The sequence below is a fragment of the Saccopteryx bilineata genome, chromosome 6 (assembly GCF_036850765.1).
Source record: "Saccopteryx bilineata isolate mSacBil1 chromosome 6, mSacBil1_pri_phased_curated, whole genome shotgun sequence".
NCBI classification, from domain to species: Eukaryota; Metazoa; Chordata; class Mammalia; order Chiroptera; family Emballonuridae; genus Saccopteryx; species Saccopteryx bilineata.
In genome coordinates this window covers 119,139,161-119,154,435 of record NC_089495.1, presented here as the reverse complement: position 1 = coordinate 119,154,435, position 15,275 = coordinate 119,139,161, and the positions used below count along the sequence as shown (strand labels likewise).

The 15,275-nt window shown below is 35.7% G+C and overlaps 1 protein-coding gene across 2 annotated transcripts in view; it reads left to right on the top strand.

Moving 5' to 3' along the window:
* TRPC4 (transient receptor potential cation channel subfamily C member 4) overlaps positions 1-15,275 on the top strand; it is a 270,133-nt gene that overhangs the window by 69,547 nt on the left and 185,311 nt on the right. For both annotated transcript variants that reach the window (XM_066234980.1, XM_066234979.1), the window contains exon 3: positions 142-660. In XM_066234980.1, the coding sequence (XP_066091077.1) occupies positions 142-660 (519 nt within the window). The remainder of the gene's footprint in view (positions 1-141; positions 661-15,275) is intronic.

Below are 15,275 nucleotides of genomic sequence, written 5' to 3'. Positions count from 1 at the left end.
CAGCCATATCTCTCCTGCATAAAACCAGCAAAAGGTTTATGAACCTTGCTTTAACATCAGTGTGGCCTAATGCTGTTTGACATCCACAGGCTTGATCAAGTGGATAAATATTCATCCCCTCCGCTTTTCTCTTTTTCCTAGGTGCCTCCCATACTCCTTGATAAGCAGTTCTCTGAATTCACTCCAGACATTACACCAATCATTCTGGCAGCCCACACGAATAATTATGAGATAATAAAACTTTTAGTTCAGAAAGGGGTCTCAGTGCCCAGACCCCATGAGGTTCGTTGCAACTGTGTTGAGTGCGTCTCCAGTTCGGATGTGGATAGCCTCCGCCACTCACGCTCCAGACTCAACATCTACAAGGCCTTGGCCAGCCCCTCTCTCATTGCACTGTCCAGCGAAGACCCTTTTCTGACAGCCTTTCAGCTAAGCTGGGAGCTTCAGGAACTGAGCAAGGTGGAGAACGAATTCAAGTCAGAGTATGAGGAACTGTCACGACAGTGCAAACAGTTTGCTAAGGACCTACTGGATCAAACCAGAAGCTCCAGAGAACTAGAAATCATTCTTAATTACCGGGATGACAATAGCCTCATTGAAGAACAAAGTGGAAATGATCTTGCAAGACTAAAATTGGCCATTAAGTACCGTCAAAAAGAGGTGAGTGCTGCCAGATTTTATCCATTAAAATACCATAAAATTTAACAATGGTATTCCAACATTCAGTAGGAGCATTTTCTATTTAACTGTAAGCAGATGATGCTTATTGTTTGATTGATATTTATTTTTCAGATTAATAATTATGAAATACATTAAAGAATGATAAGTGGTTCTATAATTAGTGATTATTTTGGTATCTCTGTTAAAATGAACACATTTACTTTGGCATAATGGAAAATCGAATGAATTTTAGAATTTCACATTAAGAGCTCTGGTTCTCTCATTTATAAGTCTTGTTATTTTATTTTGATTAACATTTTTAAATGAGAGGTGGGGAGATAGTGAGATAGACTTCCACATGTGTCCTGACTGGGATCCACCTGGCAACCCTGTCTGGGGCCAATGCTCAAATCAACCGAGCTGTCCTCAGCGCCTGAGGCTGACACACTCAGACCCACTGAGCTATCCTCAGTGCCCAGCGCCTGATGCTTGAACCAATCTAGCCACTGGCTGTGGGAGAGGAAGAGGGAGAAAAAGAGGAGAAGGAGGAGAGAGAAGCAGATGGTTGCTTCTCTTGTGTGCCCTGACTAGGAATCAAACCCGGGACATTTATATACTCCAGGCCGATGCTCTATCTACTGAGCCAACAAGCCAGGGCAAGTCTTGTTACTTTAGAGAGTTATATTGACCTCTTTAAGCTTCAGTTTTTTCATCTCTTTAATGAATCTAATATTTATAACATTTAATTCGATGTGTATTTATACATATAATAGATGCCCATCACAGATGTATATGAAGTGAAATATGTATAGATATATGTGAAGCCTTTTGGTGAATTATAAGGTATTATGTTAATAAAATACATTATTAGAAGTTATTAATAAAGAAAAAATCTTTGGCGCAATAGCAGATAAAAGTGCTAAAACTTCTGTTATGTCTGGCTTACTAGTTTCTTGATTTTTCAGGAATAAGAAGTTAAGAAAGCTAATAGGACAGTAATAAATTTCTTATGAAAAATTTCATGGATTTAAAGTATTGAACAAGGAAATTCAGATCTATTACACTTATCACCTGACATATTTGTACTTTTGTCTCCTTCACTGTTTGAGTTCTCAAAACACCTGTTTACTTGCATCTCAAGAAAATATTGGATCTCTGTTCACTTTTGAATTATAGTAACTATTTATTCCAGAACAACTGTTGGGAAAAAATCTATGTAAAATGAAAAGAAAGAAAAAGAAAATAAGACTTTTGAATTAAAAAAAAAATGTATTCAGTTGACTTTGAACTTGGCCCTGATTATTTCGCATTGGCCCTAGTGGCTCTGTCTACTGTTTCTGACTAGATTTTGTGATTCAAGATACCTGATTTTGCTTCTAGTTTTTCTTGTTGTTGTTTTTTTTAGCCTGAAACTAATTAAAAAGAGTTTTTCCTCTAACAATGAAGAAAGGAGCTTTTGCGTGTATTGCCTCTAATTCTAAAATCACACATGCTAGTTTGAACCATGTCAACAAGATCACTCATTTCCTTAGATTCTTGTGTTTAGGACTCAGAGACCTGATAGTTTACAGAGATTGGAATAATTTTAATATAAAAATATAGGTAAATTGATGAAAAACTTCATTCAACTAAAGATTTTAATGTAAAATATGAAAGTTAGTAGTAATTTCATGCATCAGAACTGATAAAATGAGGTGAAATATTGAAGTGGCCTCAGAATTTTGGCCCAGCCATCTTATAGATTTACTGTTAACACAAAATTATTTTATGTTTTTCTTTATTGAGTTTTCTTTGGAGATGGGAATTTTAGTGTTTATAAACTTTATAAAGCTCTTCTCTTATGCTACATCTGCTCAGTGAGATATTATCCAATAAATGATGAGTGGAAAAACATTCCCAGGATGCTCTACCCATGAAATGAGGCAATGAACACAGGCTCTGCTCACTGTTTCCTTTTTGTTGTCTCTGCAGTCAGTGATGACTTCACTGATTTTGATCTTGTTATAATAAATGACTTAACATTGTCTTTGGCCACAGTGATTTTTGTGAAGGCACTAAAAAGACATTCTGACTCTGACCCTTGAACTGCATCCTCATAACCAAATACGACAAGTGATACTCAGTCACTGAATCAGCCACATTATTGTCAAGGGTTGTCCAACACAAAATTTTTAATATGAATTACTTATATTTTAATATATATTTATATTTTTATCCAAAATTTTTTATACATTTTATTACATTTTATTCATTCGTTTGTTACTTCTTTTATTAACTCTTTGAACATACATTTTAGAGAATGCCTTTCAGGAGCCATGCAGGGCACTTAGGAAGCCAGGGCAGCATGCCTCTTCCCGCGTAGGGCTTACATTGAGGAGATAATACAATGTTGAATATACATTGCTCCCTGTTTTGTTTCTGAACCACTAAAAATGGCCATTCTTAGTAACCAAGGATGTGATGTTGAACGAATTGTCCTTTGAGTTTATGCTTTCTCTCATTTAACATGGTGTCATAATACCTACCTCATAGGCTATTTGTGAAAACAAAACATAATAATGTAAATCCAAATTTTAGTATTTTTCAAGGTGTATTTGCCCATGAAGAGTAGCTATCTATCATTATTATCCATTGCTATTGCCAGAAAATAAATAAATAAATAAATATATCAGTGAAGTAAATTTGAATATCAACTTGGCTTTATTAAAGGATTCACGAGTCAGTGAACAGAATCCCACCTAGCAAGCAGAGATACTTCAAGGGGCTGTACAAAATGAAAGGTTTTTGGAGGTAGAAGGGTAGGCCAAAGGGACTATCAGCAAAAGAAAAGAAAGATTCTTTTTAAGACAGGATATCTTCTTTTTGGGGGAAGTATGGGCGAGCAAGGGGTTTATCATGCAGATTGCCTCTTCTTCCTTTGAGAGATAGAAAGGGCTCATGTGATAGATTACATCTTTAGTGCTAAGCAGAAAATTCTAGATTGGTTGATGAAGATTGTATTTCTAGGAGAGCTTGAAACAGCCATTAAAAAAGGTATTAAAACAAAGTTTAATGATATAAGCTTTTAGCATATGTGATGCCATCTTGAGCCTGCATGGTGTTTTTTTTTAAACGCTATTATTATTGTTTTTGGTTATTGTCTCAAGGATGCTCAGTATGAAAAGCTAAATAAGAATGCGCAGAAAATGTACACTATTCTCCCGTGTACTATGCAGTAGAAAGGGTTGGTTTCATCTGAATATTTCAACATGTGTCATGACTGTTTGTCAATGCCTTATTGATTGAATTATACTTTTTAAAATTTTTTTATTAATTTTAATTTATTGTGTTTACATAAATTCAAGTGTCCCACAAAATATAACTCCTTAGCCTCCCACCCCCATGTCTCCCTTTATACTCCCCTAGCCCCCTCCCCTCAACACACTCCACTCTTCCCTCTAAGATTTACTGTCCTGCTGTCTATATCTCTGTGTTAAGTATATATAATTTCATAAATCCCTTTAGTGTCTCTGATCCCATTCCCTTATCCTCCTTCCCTCTGACTGCTGTTCCTCTGTTTCCTATGATCCTGGTCTGGTCTATTCCATTCATGTTCACTTTGTTCATTAGATTCCACATGTAAGTGAGATCATATGATATTTGTCTTTCTCTATCTGGCTTATTTCACTTAGCATAATAGTCTCCAGGTCCAACCATGCTGTCGCAAAAGGTAAAATTTCCTTCTTTTTCATGGTCATATAGTATTCCATTGTGTATAAGTACCACCGTTTTTTAATTCACTTATCCACTGATGGACACTTGGGCTGCTTCCAGAAATTGGTTATTGTAAACAATGCTGCAGTAAACATGGGGGTGCATAACTTCCTTTGAATCAGTGATTTAGTGTTCTTAGGATATATTCCAAAAGTGGTATAGCTGAGTCAAAAGGTAGTCCCATTTTTAATTTTTTGAGGAAACCCCATACACTTCTCCACAGTGGCTGCACAAGTCTGCATTCCCACCAGCAGTGCAGGAGGGTTCCCTTTTCTCCACATCCTCGCCAGCACTTATTCTGTGTTGTTTTGTTAATGAGCGCCACTCTGACAGGTGTGAGCTGGAATCTGATTGTGATTTTAATTTGCATTTCTCTAATGATTAGTGATATTGAACATTTTTTCATATGCCTATTGGCCATCTTTATGTCCTCTTTGGAGAAGTGTTCATTCAGTTCTTTTCTCATTTTATAATTGGATTGTTTACCTTCCCGGTGTTGAGTTTTAGAAATTCTTTATAAATTTTTGGTATTCACCCCTTATCAGACGTATTGGGAAATATGTTCACCCATTGTGTGGGTTGTCTTTTTATTTTGTTCATGTCTTTTTCTGTGAAAAAGCTTTTTAGCTTGTTATAGTCCCATTTGTTCATCCTGTCCTTTATTTCACTTGCCTGTGGAGGTAAATCAGCAAAGATATTGCTATGAGAGATGTTGGAGAGTTTACTTCCTGTGTTTTCTTTCAAGATGTTTATGGTTTCATGACTTACATTTAAATCTTTTATTCATTTTGAGTTTATTTTTGTGTATGGTGTAAGTTGATGGTCTAGTTTCATTTTTTTTGCATGTACCTGTTCAATTATCCCAACACCATTTGTTAAAGAGACTGTTTTTATTCATTGTATACTCTCACATCCTTTGTCAAGTATCAATTGACCGTAAAAGCATAGGTTTATTTCTGGGTTCTCTGTTCTGTTGCATTGATCTATTCAATATATGCCTGTTCTTATGCCAGTACCAAGCTGTTTTGAGTACAATGGTCCTGTAACTTAATATCAGGAAGTGCGATAACTCCCACTTTATTCAGGTTTCTGGTTCCATATAAATTCTTGAAATATTTGTTCTATAGCTTTAAAGTATGCTATTGGTATTTTCATAATAATTGCTTTGAATTTATAGATTGTTTTGAGTAATATAGACATTTTAATGATGTTTATTCTTCCTATCCATTAACACGGTATATGCTTCCACTTATTTGTATCCTGCTTGATTTTTTTATTAATTTTAATGAGGTTACATTAATCAATCAGGGTACATAGGTTCAGAGAAAACATCTCCAAGTTATTTTGACATTTGATTATGTAGCATACCATCACCCAAAGTCATATAGTGTCCCATCACCTTCTATCTGGTTTTCTTTGTGCCCCTCCTCTACCCCCACACCCTTCTTTCCCCTCCCCAGCCCCAGTGACAACCATACTCTTGTAAATATCCCTGAGTGTCATTTTTATGTCCCACCTATGTATGGAATCATGCAGTTCTTAGTTTTTTCTGATTTACTTATTTCACTCAGTATAATGTTATCAAGGTCCATCCATGTTGTTGTAAATGATCCTATGTCATCATTTCTTATGGCTGAGTAGTATTCCATAGTATATATGTACCACATCTTCTTTATCCATTCATCTACTGAAGGACTTTTGGTTGTTTCCATGTCTTGGCCACTGTGAACAATGCTGCAATGAACATGGGGCTGCATGTGTCTTTATGTACCAGTGTTTTTGAGTTTTGGGGGTATATACCCAGTAGAGGAATTGCTGGGTCATATGATAGTTCTATTTTTAATTTTTTGAGGAACCACCATACTTTCTTCCATAGTTGTTGTACTACTTTACATTCCCACCAACAGTGAATGAGGGTTTATTTTTCTCCATAGCCTCTCCAACACTTGTTATTACCTGTCTTGTTGATAATAACTAATCTAACAGGTGTGAGGTGGTATCTTATTGTAGTTCTGATTTGCATTTCTCTAATAGCTAGTGAAGATGAACATCTTTTCATATATCTGTTGGCCATTTGTATTCCTTCCTGGGAGAAGTGTCTGTTCATGTCCTCTTCCTACTTTTTTATTGGATTGTTTGTTTGTTTGTTGTTGAGTTTTGTGAGTTCTTTGTATGTTTTGGATATTAGGCCCTTATCTGTGTTGTTGTTTGAAAATATCATTTCCCATTTAGTTGGCTGTCTGTTATGTTGCCAGTTTCCTTTTATTTTTATTTTTTTTACAGAGACAGAGAGAGAGTCAGAGAGAGGGATAGATAGGGACAGACAATCGGGAACGGACAGAGATGAGAAGCATCAATCGTCAGTTTTTCATTGTGACATCTTAGTTTTTCATTGATTGCTTTCTCATATGTGCCTTGACCGTGGGCCTTCAGCAGACTGAGTAACCCCTTGCTCAAGCCAGTGACCTTGGGTCCAAGGTGGTTGGTGAGCTTTGCTCAAACCAGTTGAGCCCACGCTCAAGCTGGTGACCTTGCAGTCTCAAACCTGGGTCCTCTGCATTCCAGTCCGATACTCTATCCACTGCACCACCACCTCATCAGGCTGTTGTCAATTTCTCTTGCTGTGCAAAAGCTTCTTAGTCTGATGTAGTCCCATTCATTTATCTTTAACTTCTCTTCCCTTGCCTTTGGAGTCAAATTCATAAAGTGCTCTTTGTAACCAAGGTCCATGAGTTAAGTACCTATGTTTTCTTCCATGTAATTTATTGTTTCAGGTCTTATATTTAGGTCTCTGATCCATTTTGAATTAATTTTAGTACAAGGGGACAAACTGTAGTTGAGTTTCATTCTTTTGCATGTGGTTTTCCAGTTTTCCCAGCACCATTTATTAAAGTGGCTTTCTTTTCTCCATTGTGTGTTTTTGGCTCCTTTATCAAAATTATTTGACCATATACATGTGGTTTTATTTCTGGGCTTTCTATTCTGTTCCATTGGTCTGAGTGTCTATTTTTCTGCCAATACCATGCTGTTTTGATTATCGTGGCTCTATAATATAATTTGAAATCAGGTATTGTAATGCCCCCAGCTTTGTTCTTTATCCTTAGGATTGCTCTGGCTATTTGGGGTATTTTATAGTTCCATATAAACATGATGATTTTTTGTTCCGTTTCTTTAAAAAATGCCATTGGAATTTTGATGGGAAATGCATTAAATTTGTATATCACCTTGGGTAATATGGTCATTTTGACTATATTTATTCTTTCTATCCAAGAACAAGGAATATTTTTCCATTTCATTATATCTTTTTCGATTTTCTTTAACAATGCTTTGTAGTTTTCATTATATAGGTCCTTTACATTCTTTGTTATGTTTATTCGTAGGTATTTTATTTTTTTGTTGCAACCATGAAGGGGATTGATTTTTTTAGCTCATTTTCTGATGTTTCATTGTTGGCATATAGGAAGGCAATGGACTTTTGTATATTAATTTTGTATCCTGCGACCATACTATATTGGTTTATTATTTCTAGTAGTCCTTTTATGGAGTCTTTGGGGTTTTCAATGTAGAGGATCATATCATCTGCAAAAAGTGAAACCTTTACTTCTTCTTTCCCAATATGAATGCCTTTTATTTCTTTCTCTTCTCTGATTGCTTCTGGCTAGAGCTTTCAGCACTACGTTGAATAAGACTGGAGAGAGTGGACAACCTTGCTTGGTCCTGATTTTAGGGGAAAAGTCCTCAGTTTTATGCCATTTAATATGATGTTAGCTGATAGTTTGTCATAAATGGCCTTTACTATGTTGAGCTATTTTCCTTTTATACCCATTTTCTTAAGTGTTTTAAACATAAAGTGATATCAAATGCCTTTTCTGCATCTATTGATAGGATCATGTGGTTTTTGTTCTGTGTTTTGTTGACATGGTGTATTACATGAACCATTTTACGTATGTTGAACCATCCTTGGGATTCTGGGATAAATCCCACTTGATTATGACAAATTATTTTTTTAATTGTTATATTCGATTTGCTAGTATTTTATTTATTATTTTAGCATTTGTATTCATTAGAAATATTGCTCTGTAGTTTTCTTTTTTTGTGTTGTCCTTGCCAGGTTTTGGTATGAGGGTTATGTTGGCCTCATAAAATGTATTTGGAAGTATTGCTTCTTCTTCAATTTTTTGGAAGACTTTGAGTAGAATAGGAACCAAGTCTTCTTTGAATGTTTGATAGAATTCAGTAGTATAGCCGTCTGGCCCTAGACTTCTATTTGGGGGAAGGATTTTAATAGTTATTTCTATTTCCTCCCTGCTTATTGGTCTGTTTAGGCTTTCTACTTCCTCTTGACTCAGTCTAGGAAGATTGTATTGTTCTAGGAATTTATCCATTTCTTCTAGATTGTTAAATTTGGTGGCATATAGTTTTTCATAGTATTCTACAATAATTTTTTGTGTATCTATGATATCTGTGGTGATTTTTCCTCTTTCATTTTGGATTTTGTTTATATGAGTCCTTTCTCTTTTTTCCTTGATGAGTCTTGCCAAGGGTTTGTCAATTTTCTTGATCTTTTCAAAGAACCAGCTCTTTGTTTTATTAATTTTTTCTATAGTTTTTCTGTTCTGTATTTCATTTATTTCTGCTATAATTTTTATTATTTCCTTTCTTCGGCTGATTTTGGGTTGTCTTTGTTTTTCTATTTCTAGTTTCTTAAGATGTGAAGTTAAGTGGTTTACTTGGGCTCTCTCTTGTTTGTTCATATAGGCCTGTAGTGATATGAAATTTTCTCTTATTAATGCTTTTGCTGCATCCCAAAGATTCTGTTATGTTGTATTGTTATTTTTGTTTGTTTGCATGTAACTTTGATCTCTGCTTTTATTTCTTCTTTGACCCACTCATTTTTTAAAAGTATGTTGTTTAGGTTCCACATTTTTGTGGGTTTGTTTACCTCTTTTTTGCAGTTGCATTCTAGTTTCAAGGCTTTATGATCAGAAAATATGCTTGGTATAATTTCAATCATTCTGAATTTGTTTATGTTATTTTTGTGGCCCAACATATGGTCAGTTTTTGAGAATGTTCCATGTACACTAGAGAAGAATGTATACTCTGGCACTTTGGGATGAAACATCCTGTAGATGTCTGTCATATCCAATTGTTCTAGTGTTTTGTTTAAGGCCAATTTTTTTTAAATTGATTTTCTGTTTCAATGTATGATCTGGAGCCATCAGCAGTGTATTGAGGTCTCCAAGTATGATTGTATTTTTGTCAGTTTTAATTTTTGGTAAGTCAGTAGCTGTCTTATATAGTTTGGTGCTTCTTGGTTTGGTGCATATATATTAAGAAGTGTTATGTTTTCTTGATTCAATGTCCCCTTTATTATTATGAAATGACCATTTTTATCTCTGATTATCTTTGCTGTCTTGTAGTCAGCATTGTTAGATACGAGCATTGCTACACCTTCTTTTTTGGGGATATTATTTGCTTGGAGTATTGTTTTCCAACCTTTCACTTTGAATTTGTTTTTATCCTTATAGCTTAGATGTGTTTCTTGTAGGCAGCATACAGTTGGATTTTTTAAATCCATTCAGCTACTCTGTGTCTTTTTATTGGTGAGTTCAATTCATTTACGTTTAGTGTAATCATTGACATTTGAGGTTTTCCTATTACCATTTTATATATTGCTTTCTGATAGTTTTTTATCTTGTTTGGTTCTTCTCTTTTATTTTTTTATAATTTTTCTGTTTGGTTGTAATCCATACTTCTTTTATCTGTTACTTCTTTTTTCAAGCCATGAACTTCTATGTTGGTTTTTTCAGGGGTGGTTACCATTAAGTAATGGAAAGCATACAGATCATGTTCATTGTAGTACATTATCTCATGAGTGCTTCCGTACTTCATCCTCCTTTGCTACTGTTAATCTTTGTCCTCTCCCCTTTTTTGTTTCTTTGTCAAAGATTAATCTTGTTTTTATTATGATTTTGATGGAGCTCTTACTTGTAGTTTTGTTTTGTTCTTTGTGTCGGGTCAGAAAACCCCCTTTAGTATTTCCTGAAGTGGAGGTTTTCTGGTGATAAATTCCCTCATCTTTTCTGTATCTGTGAATGTTTTTATTTCTCCTTTGTATTTGAAGGATTGCTTTGATTGGTATAGTATTCTTGGCTTGAAGTTCCTCTCTTTCATAACTTTAAATATTGGGGTCTACTCTCTTCTAGCTTGTAGAGTTTCTGCTGAGTAATCTGTTGATAATCTAATGGGCCTTCCTTTATATGTTGTATTCTTCTTTTCCCTGGTTGCCTTGAGAATTTTTTCTTTGTCGTTGGTTTGTGCCAATTTTATTATGATATGCCTTGGAGTAGGTTTTTTAGGGTTAAGATAACTCGGTGTTTTTGTTTGCTTCTTGAATTCGAAGCTTTAGTTCTTTTCACAGGCTTAGGAAGTTCTCATCTTTTGTTTGTTTGAATATGTTCTTCTCTCCATTTTCTCTCTCTTCTTCCTCTGATATATGTATTATTCTTATGTTATTCTTTTTGATGGAGTCAGACAATTCCTGTAGGGCTATCTCATTTTTTTTAAATTCGTGAGTCTCTCTCCTCTTCTCTGTAGTACCTCTAGTTGCCTGTCTTCTATGTCACTAATATCTCCTCTATCTGGCCTGTTCTATTGGCTAAGCTTGTTACCTTGTTTTTCAGTTAATGAATTGAGTTTTTCATCTCTGTTTGATTTGTTTTCATAGTTTCAATTTCCTTGGTGATATATTCTCTCTGTTCATTTAATTGTTTTTTGAGCTTCCTAAATTGCCTTTCTGTGCTTTCTTGTATATCCCTGAGTATTTTTAGGACTTCAATTTTAAATTCTTTATCATTTAATTCCAAGGTTTCTAAGCTATTGAAGTTTTTCCCTATAGAGTTTTTTCTTATATCTCTGAGCTAGATCACTGTCTTTTGTATCTATGATATTTGATTTATTTCTTTAATTGGATTTGAGAGTGTATTGTTAATAACACTAATAAGAGTTGATAAAAACAATTTTTAAAGAAAATGCTGTGAAAAACTGATAATTTTATTGTGCTAAGTGGAACAAAAGGACATAGAATGGAGGGCTTGAGTTGGGGGGAGTGACAAAGAGGCAAAAAACGAGGCAAGAACCCACAAAATACCACAAGGAAAAAATTTGGATCTGGAATAAAATAAGTTGTTTGTAAATGATGGTCAAATGAGAGAAATAGTGTAAGAGAAAAGAATAAAAAAGAAAAAGTACAATGAAAAATGAAAATTCTATTGTATTAAGTGGCACAAAAACTATAGAATGGAGAGCTGGAGTTGGGGGAAATTCTGAAGAGATAAAACTCAATGTAAAAAGCACACAAAATGCCAGAAAGAAAAAATTTGAATCCATAATAAAACAATTTGTTTGTGGGTGAGAATCAAATGAGAGAAAAAGTGAAAGAGAAAAGAAGAAAGAAAAAGAGAGAGTGAAAAGAAATTGAGGTTTTTTTGCAATGTAACACTCAGGAAAAAAAAGAATGGAAAATGTAACACCTGTGGGCAATAATGTTCAAAATGAAAAAAAAAAAAGAATAAAGCAGAAAGAGGATAAAATGACCAAGATGGAAGCCAAAAATAAAAATAAAAAATAAAAGAAAAAAATGGAAAAAGTTATAAAGACTGTGCATTTTTCCTGGTTTTGAGAAGTTATCTTATTTTTTCTTTCTTTTCTTTCTTATTGACAGTGGCTCTGTACCCCAGGTTCTGCCCCTGTGGCACTCTTAGGCAGAGATTTGCTGTTGTGTTGCTGTGGCGATGACATAAACTAGGCCTCAGGCCTGTTGGTAGTCGTTTGCAGGCTCTGACAATGGGAGGGTCTGTTTCCCAGAGCTTCTCCCCAAATCTCTCCTTCCTGAACCAGCAGCCTGGGACCCAGCTGTGAAGTTGCCCCAGCCACTGCCTGGAGAGCAAGAGGCTCTAAGTGATACCAAAGCCCCCCTTTATCCCCACTCAATGCAGGGTTCTGGGTAAGGCTTTGCCAGCCAGAGCCACCATTGTAATCATGCAGGGCTGGGAGCCCATTGCCTTTCAGGTGTCTTTCTATGAGCCTCTGGGTATGTCTGGTATGCCTCAGCACTCCGCAGGTCTGCTCTCCAGAGGCTGTCTGCAAGCTGCCTGTACACCCTTCCCCTCACCACTTCTACAGTTCTCTCCCCTAGGAGTGTGCTTTGTTAGCCTGTATGGCTTATAGAGGTGCCACACCCAGAGAGGTCCAGGTGTAGGGAAGCCGACTTTCATGCACTTCCTGCACGTTGTTGATTGTGAAGCTGTGATTATTCAGAAACTCTGGTCACAGCCCACACAGAGGGTCACTACTGAAAGTCTCCAACCCAGTCACTCCATCTGGGAATGTGGGCACCCACGCCCAAAGCACCAGGTGGATCCACTTGCTGCTGCCCACCTTTGCCGGGGTCTGCCACTGGCATTAGCTCTGTGTGGACTGAGCCGCAGGCACATTCTCTCCTTGGCCTGAACGTCTCTGCCCTAGCCCAGCTTTTTCCATGCCCCCAGCCCTCGCTTTCTCTCAGTTTCAAGTGAAAGCAGCCCTTGCTCAGGTCAGTGAGGAAAGTGGAATACTCCATTCTCTGTCTTTTTTCCTTAAGAATGGGTTATATATTCAGTCACCTTTTCGCCCAATTGTACCTTTGTTTGATGTATGTGTATTTCAGATGCTCCTGAGATTGTTTTTCTGATCTAGTTGTTGAATTTGTTGAAGTTTCAGGATAAGGTTCGGGAGCACTCCTCACAGTGCCATTTCTTTGACGTCACTCTGGAGTTTTTTTAATAACTGTTTTAATTTCATTTGCTGTTTTAGGCCAGATTAGGTTTTCTGATTCTTCCAGATTGATTTTTGAAAGATTATGTGTTTCAAGGAATTTATCCATTTCACCTAGGTTGTCCAGTTTTTTGGCATACAGATATTCACAATATATTCTTACAATCCTTTGTATTTCTGCTGTGTCAGTTGTTACTTCACTTTCATTTTTAATTTTATTTATTTGGATCCTCTCTCTTTTTTTCTTGGTGAGTCTTGTTGAAGGTTCATCAATCTTATTTACTTTTTCAAAGAACCAGCTCTCATTTCATTGATCTTCTGTATTGTTTTCTTAGCTTCTATGTAATTTATTTTCACTCTGATTTTTATTATTTCCTTCTTTCTACCTCCTCTGGGCTTTATTTGTTGTTCTTTTTGTAGTTCTTTTAAATACATGTTTAAGTTGTTTATTTGAGTTTTTTCTTGCTTTTTAAGGTAAGCCTGTAGTGCTATGAAGTTTCCTCTCAGGACTGCATTTTCTGTGTCCCATAGATTTTGAGTTGGTGTATGTTTATTTTTATTTGTTTCAAGGAAATTTTTGACTTTTTTCTTGACCTCATTGTTAACCCATTTATTATTTAATAACATGCTATTTAACCTCCAAGTGTTTGAATGTTTTTCTGTTGTAGTTGATTTCTAGTTTCATGCCATTGTTATCAGAAAATATGCTTGATATAATTTCAATCTTCTTAAATTATTGAGACTTGTTTTGTGTCCTAACATGTGGTCTATCCTAGAGCATGTACCATGAGCAATTGAAAAGAATGTATATTCTGCTGCTTTGGGAAGAAAGGTTCTGTAGATATCTATTAAATCCACTTCATCTAGTGTCATTTAAGGCTGCTGTTTCTTTAATTTTCTGTCTGGAGAATCTAACCTTTGATGTTAGTGGGGTATAAAAATCCCCTATTATTATAGTATTGCTGTTGATCTCACCCTTTATGTCTATCAAAATCTGCTTTATAGATTTAGGTGCTCCTATATTAGGCACATTGATATTTACAATGGTTATATTATCCTGTTGGATTGCTCCCTTTATTATTATGTAGTGACCTTCTTTATCTCTTACTATAGTCTTTGTTTTAAAGTCTATTTTGTCAGATATAAGTATAGCTACCCCAGCCTTCTTTTTCATTTCCATTTGCATGAAATATTTTTTCCTATCTCTTCACTTTCAGTCTATGTGTATCTTTTGTTTTGAGGTAGGTCTCTTGTAGAGAGAGCATATGTTTTATTATCCTGTTTTATTATCCGCACAGCTACTCTGTGTCTTTTGATTGGAGAATTTCTTTTTTTTTAAATTTTTTTTTATTTTATTTATTCATTTTTAGAGAGGACAGAGAGAGGGAGAAAGAGAGATAGAGAGGGCGGAGAGGAGAGAGACAGAGAGAGAGAGAGAGAGAGAAGGGGGAGGAGCTGGAAGCATCAACTCCCATATGTGCCTTGACCAGGCAAGTCCAGGGTTTCAAACCAGCGACCTCAGCATTTCCAGGTTGACGCTTTATCCACTGCGCCACCACAGGTCAGGCCTTGATTGGAGAATTTCATCCATTTACATTTAAGGTTATTATTGATATGTAGTTGTTTATTGCTCCTGTGCTTTCATTTATCTTGTCCTGTAAATCACTGATTTAGTCCTCTGCTTCCTTCAGCCTGCTATTGATTCCTTCTAGTGCAGTCTTCATTTCTGATATTGTGTTTATCATTTCTGACTGGTTCTTTTTCATAATCTCAATGTCCTTTTTGATGCTTGCTGTCTCTTTATTTAGTTGCTTATTATGTCCCACCATTGCTCTAACATCCTTGAGCATCCTGAAAATTATTATTTTAAACTCTGCATCTGGTAGTTGGGTTACTTCCATCTCATTCAGTTTTTTTGTTTTGTTTTGTTTTTTTCTGGGGATATCTCTTGTTGGTTCATTTGGATTACATTTCTCTGTCTTACCATTTTGTCTGTGTATCGACTCCTTCTTTCAATGTACTGTTTGTGTAACTAGCTGAGTCTGGGT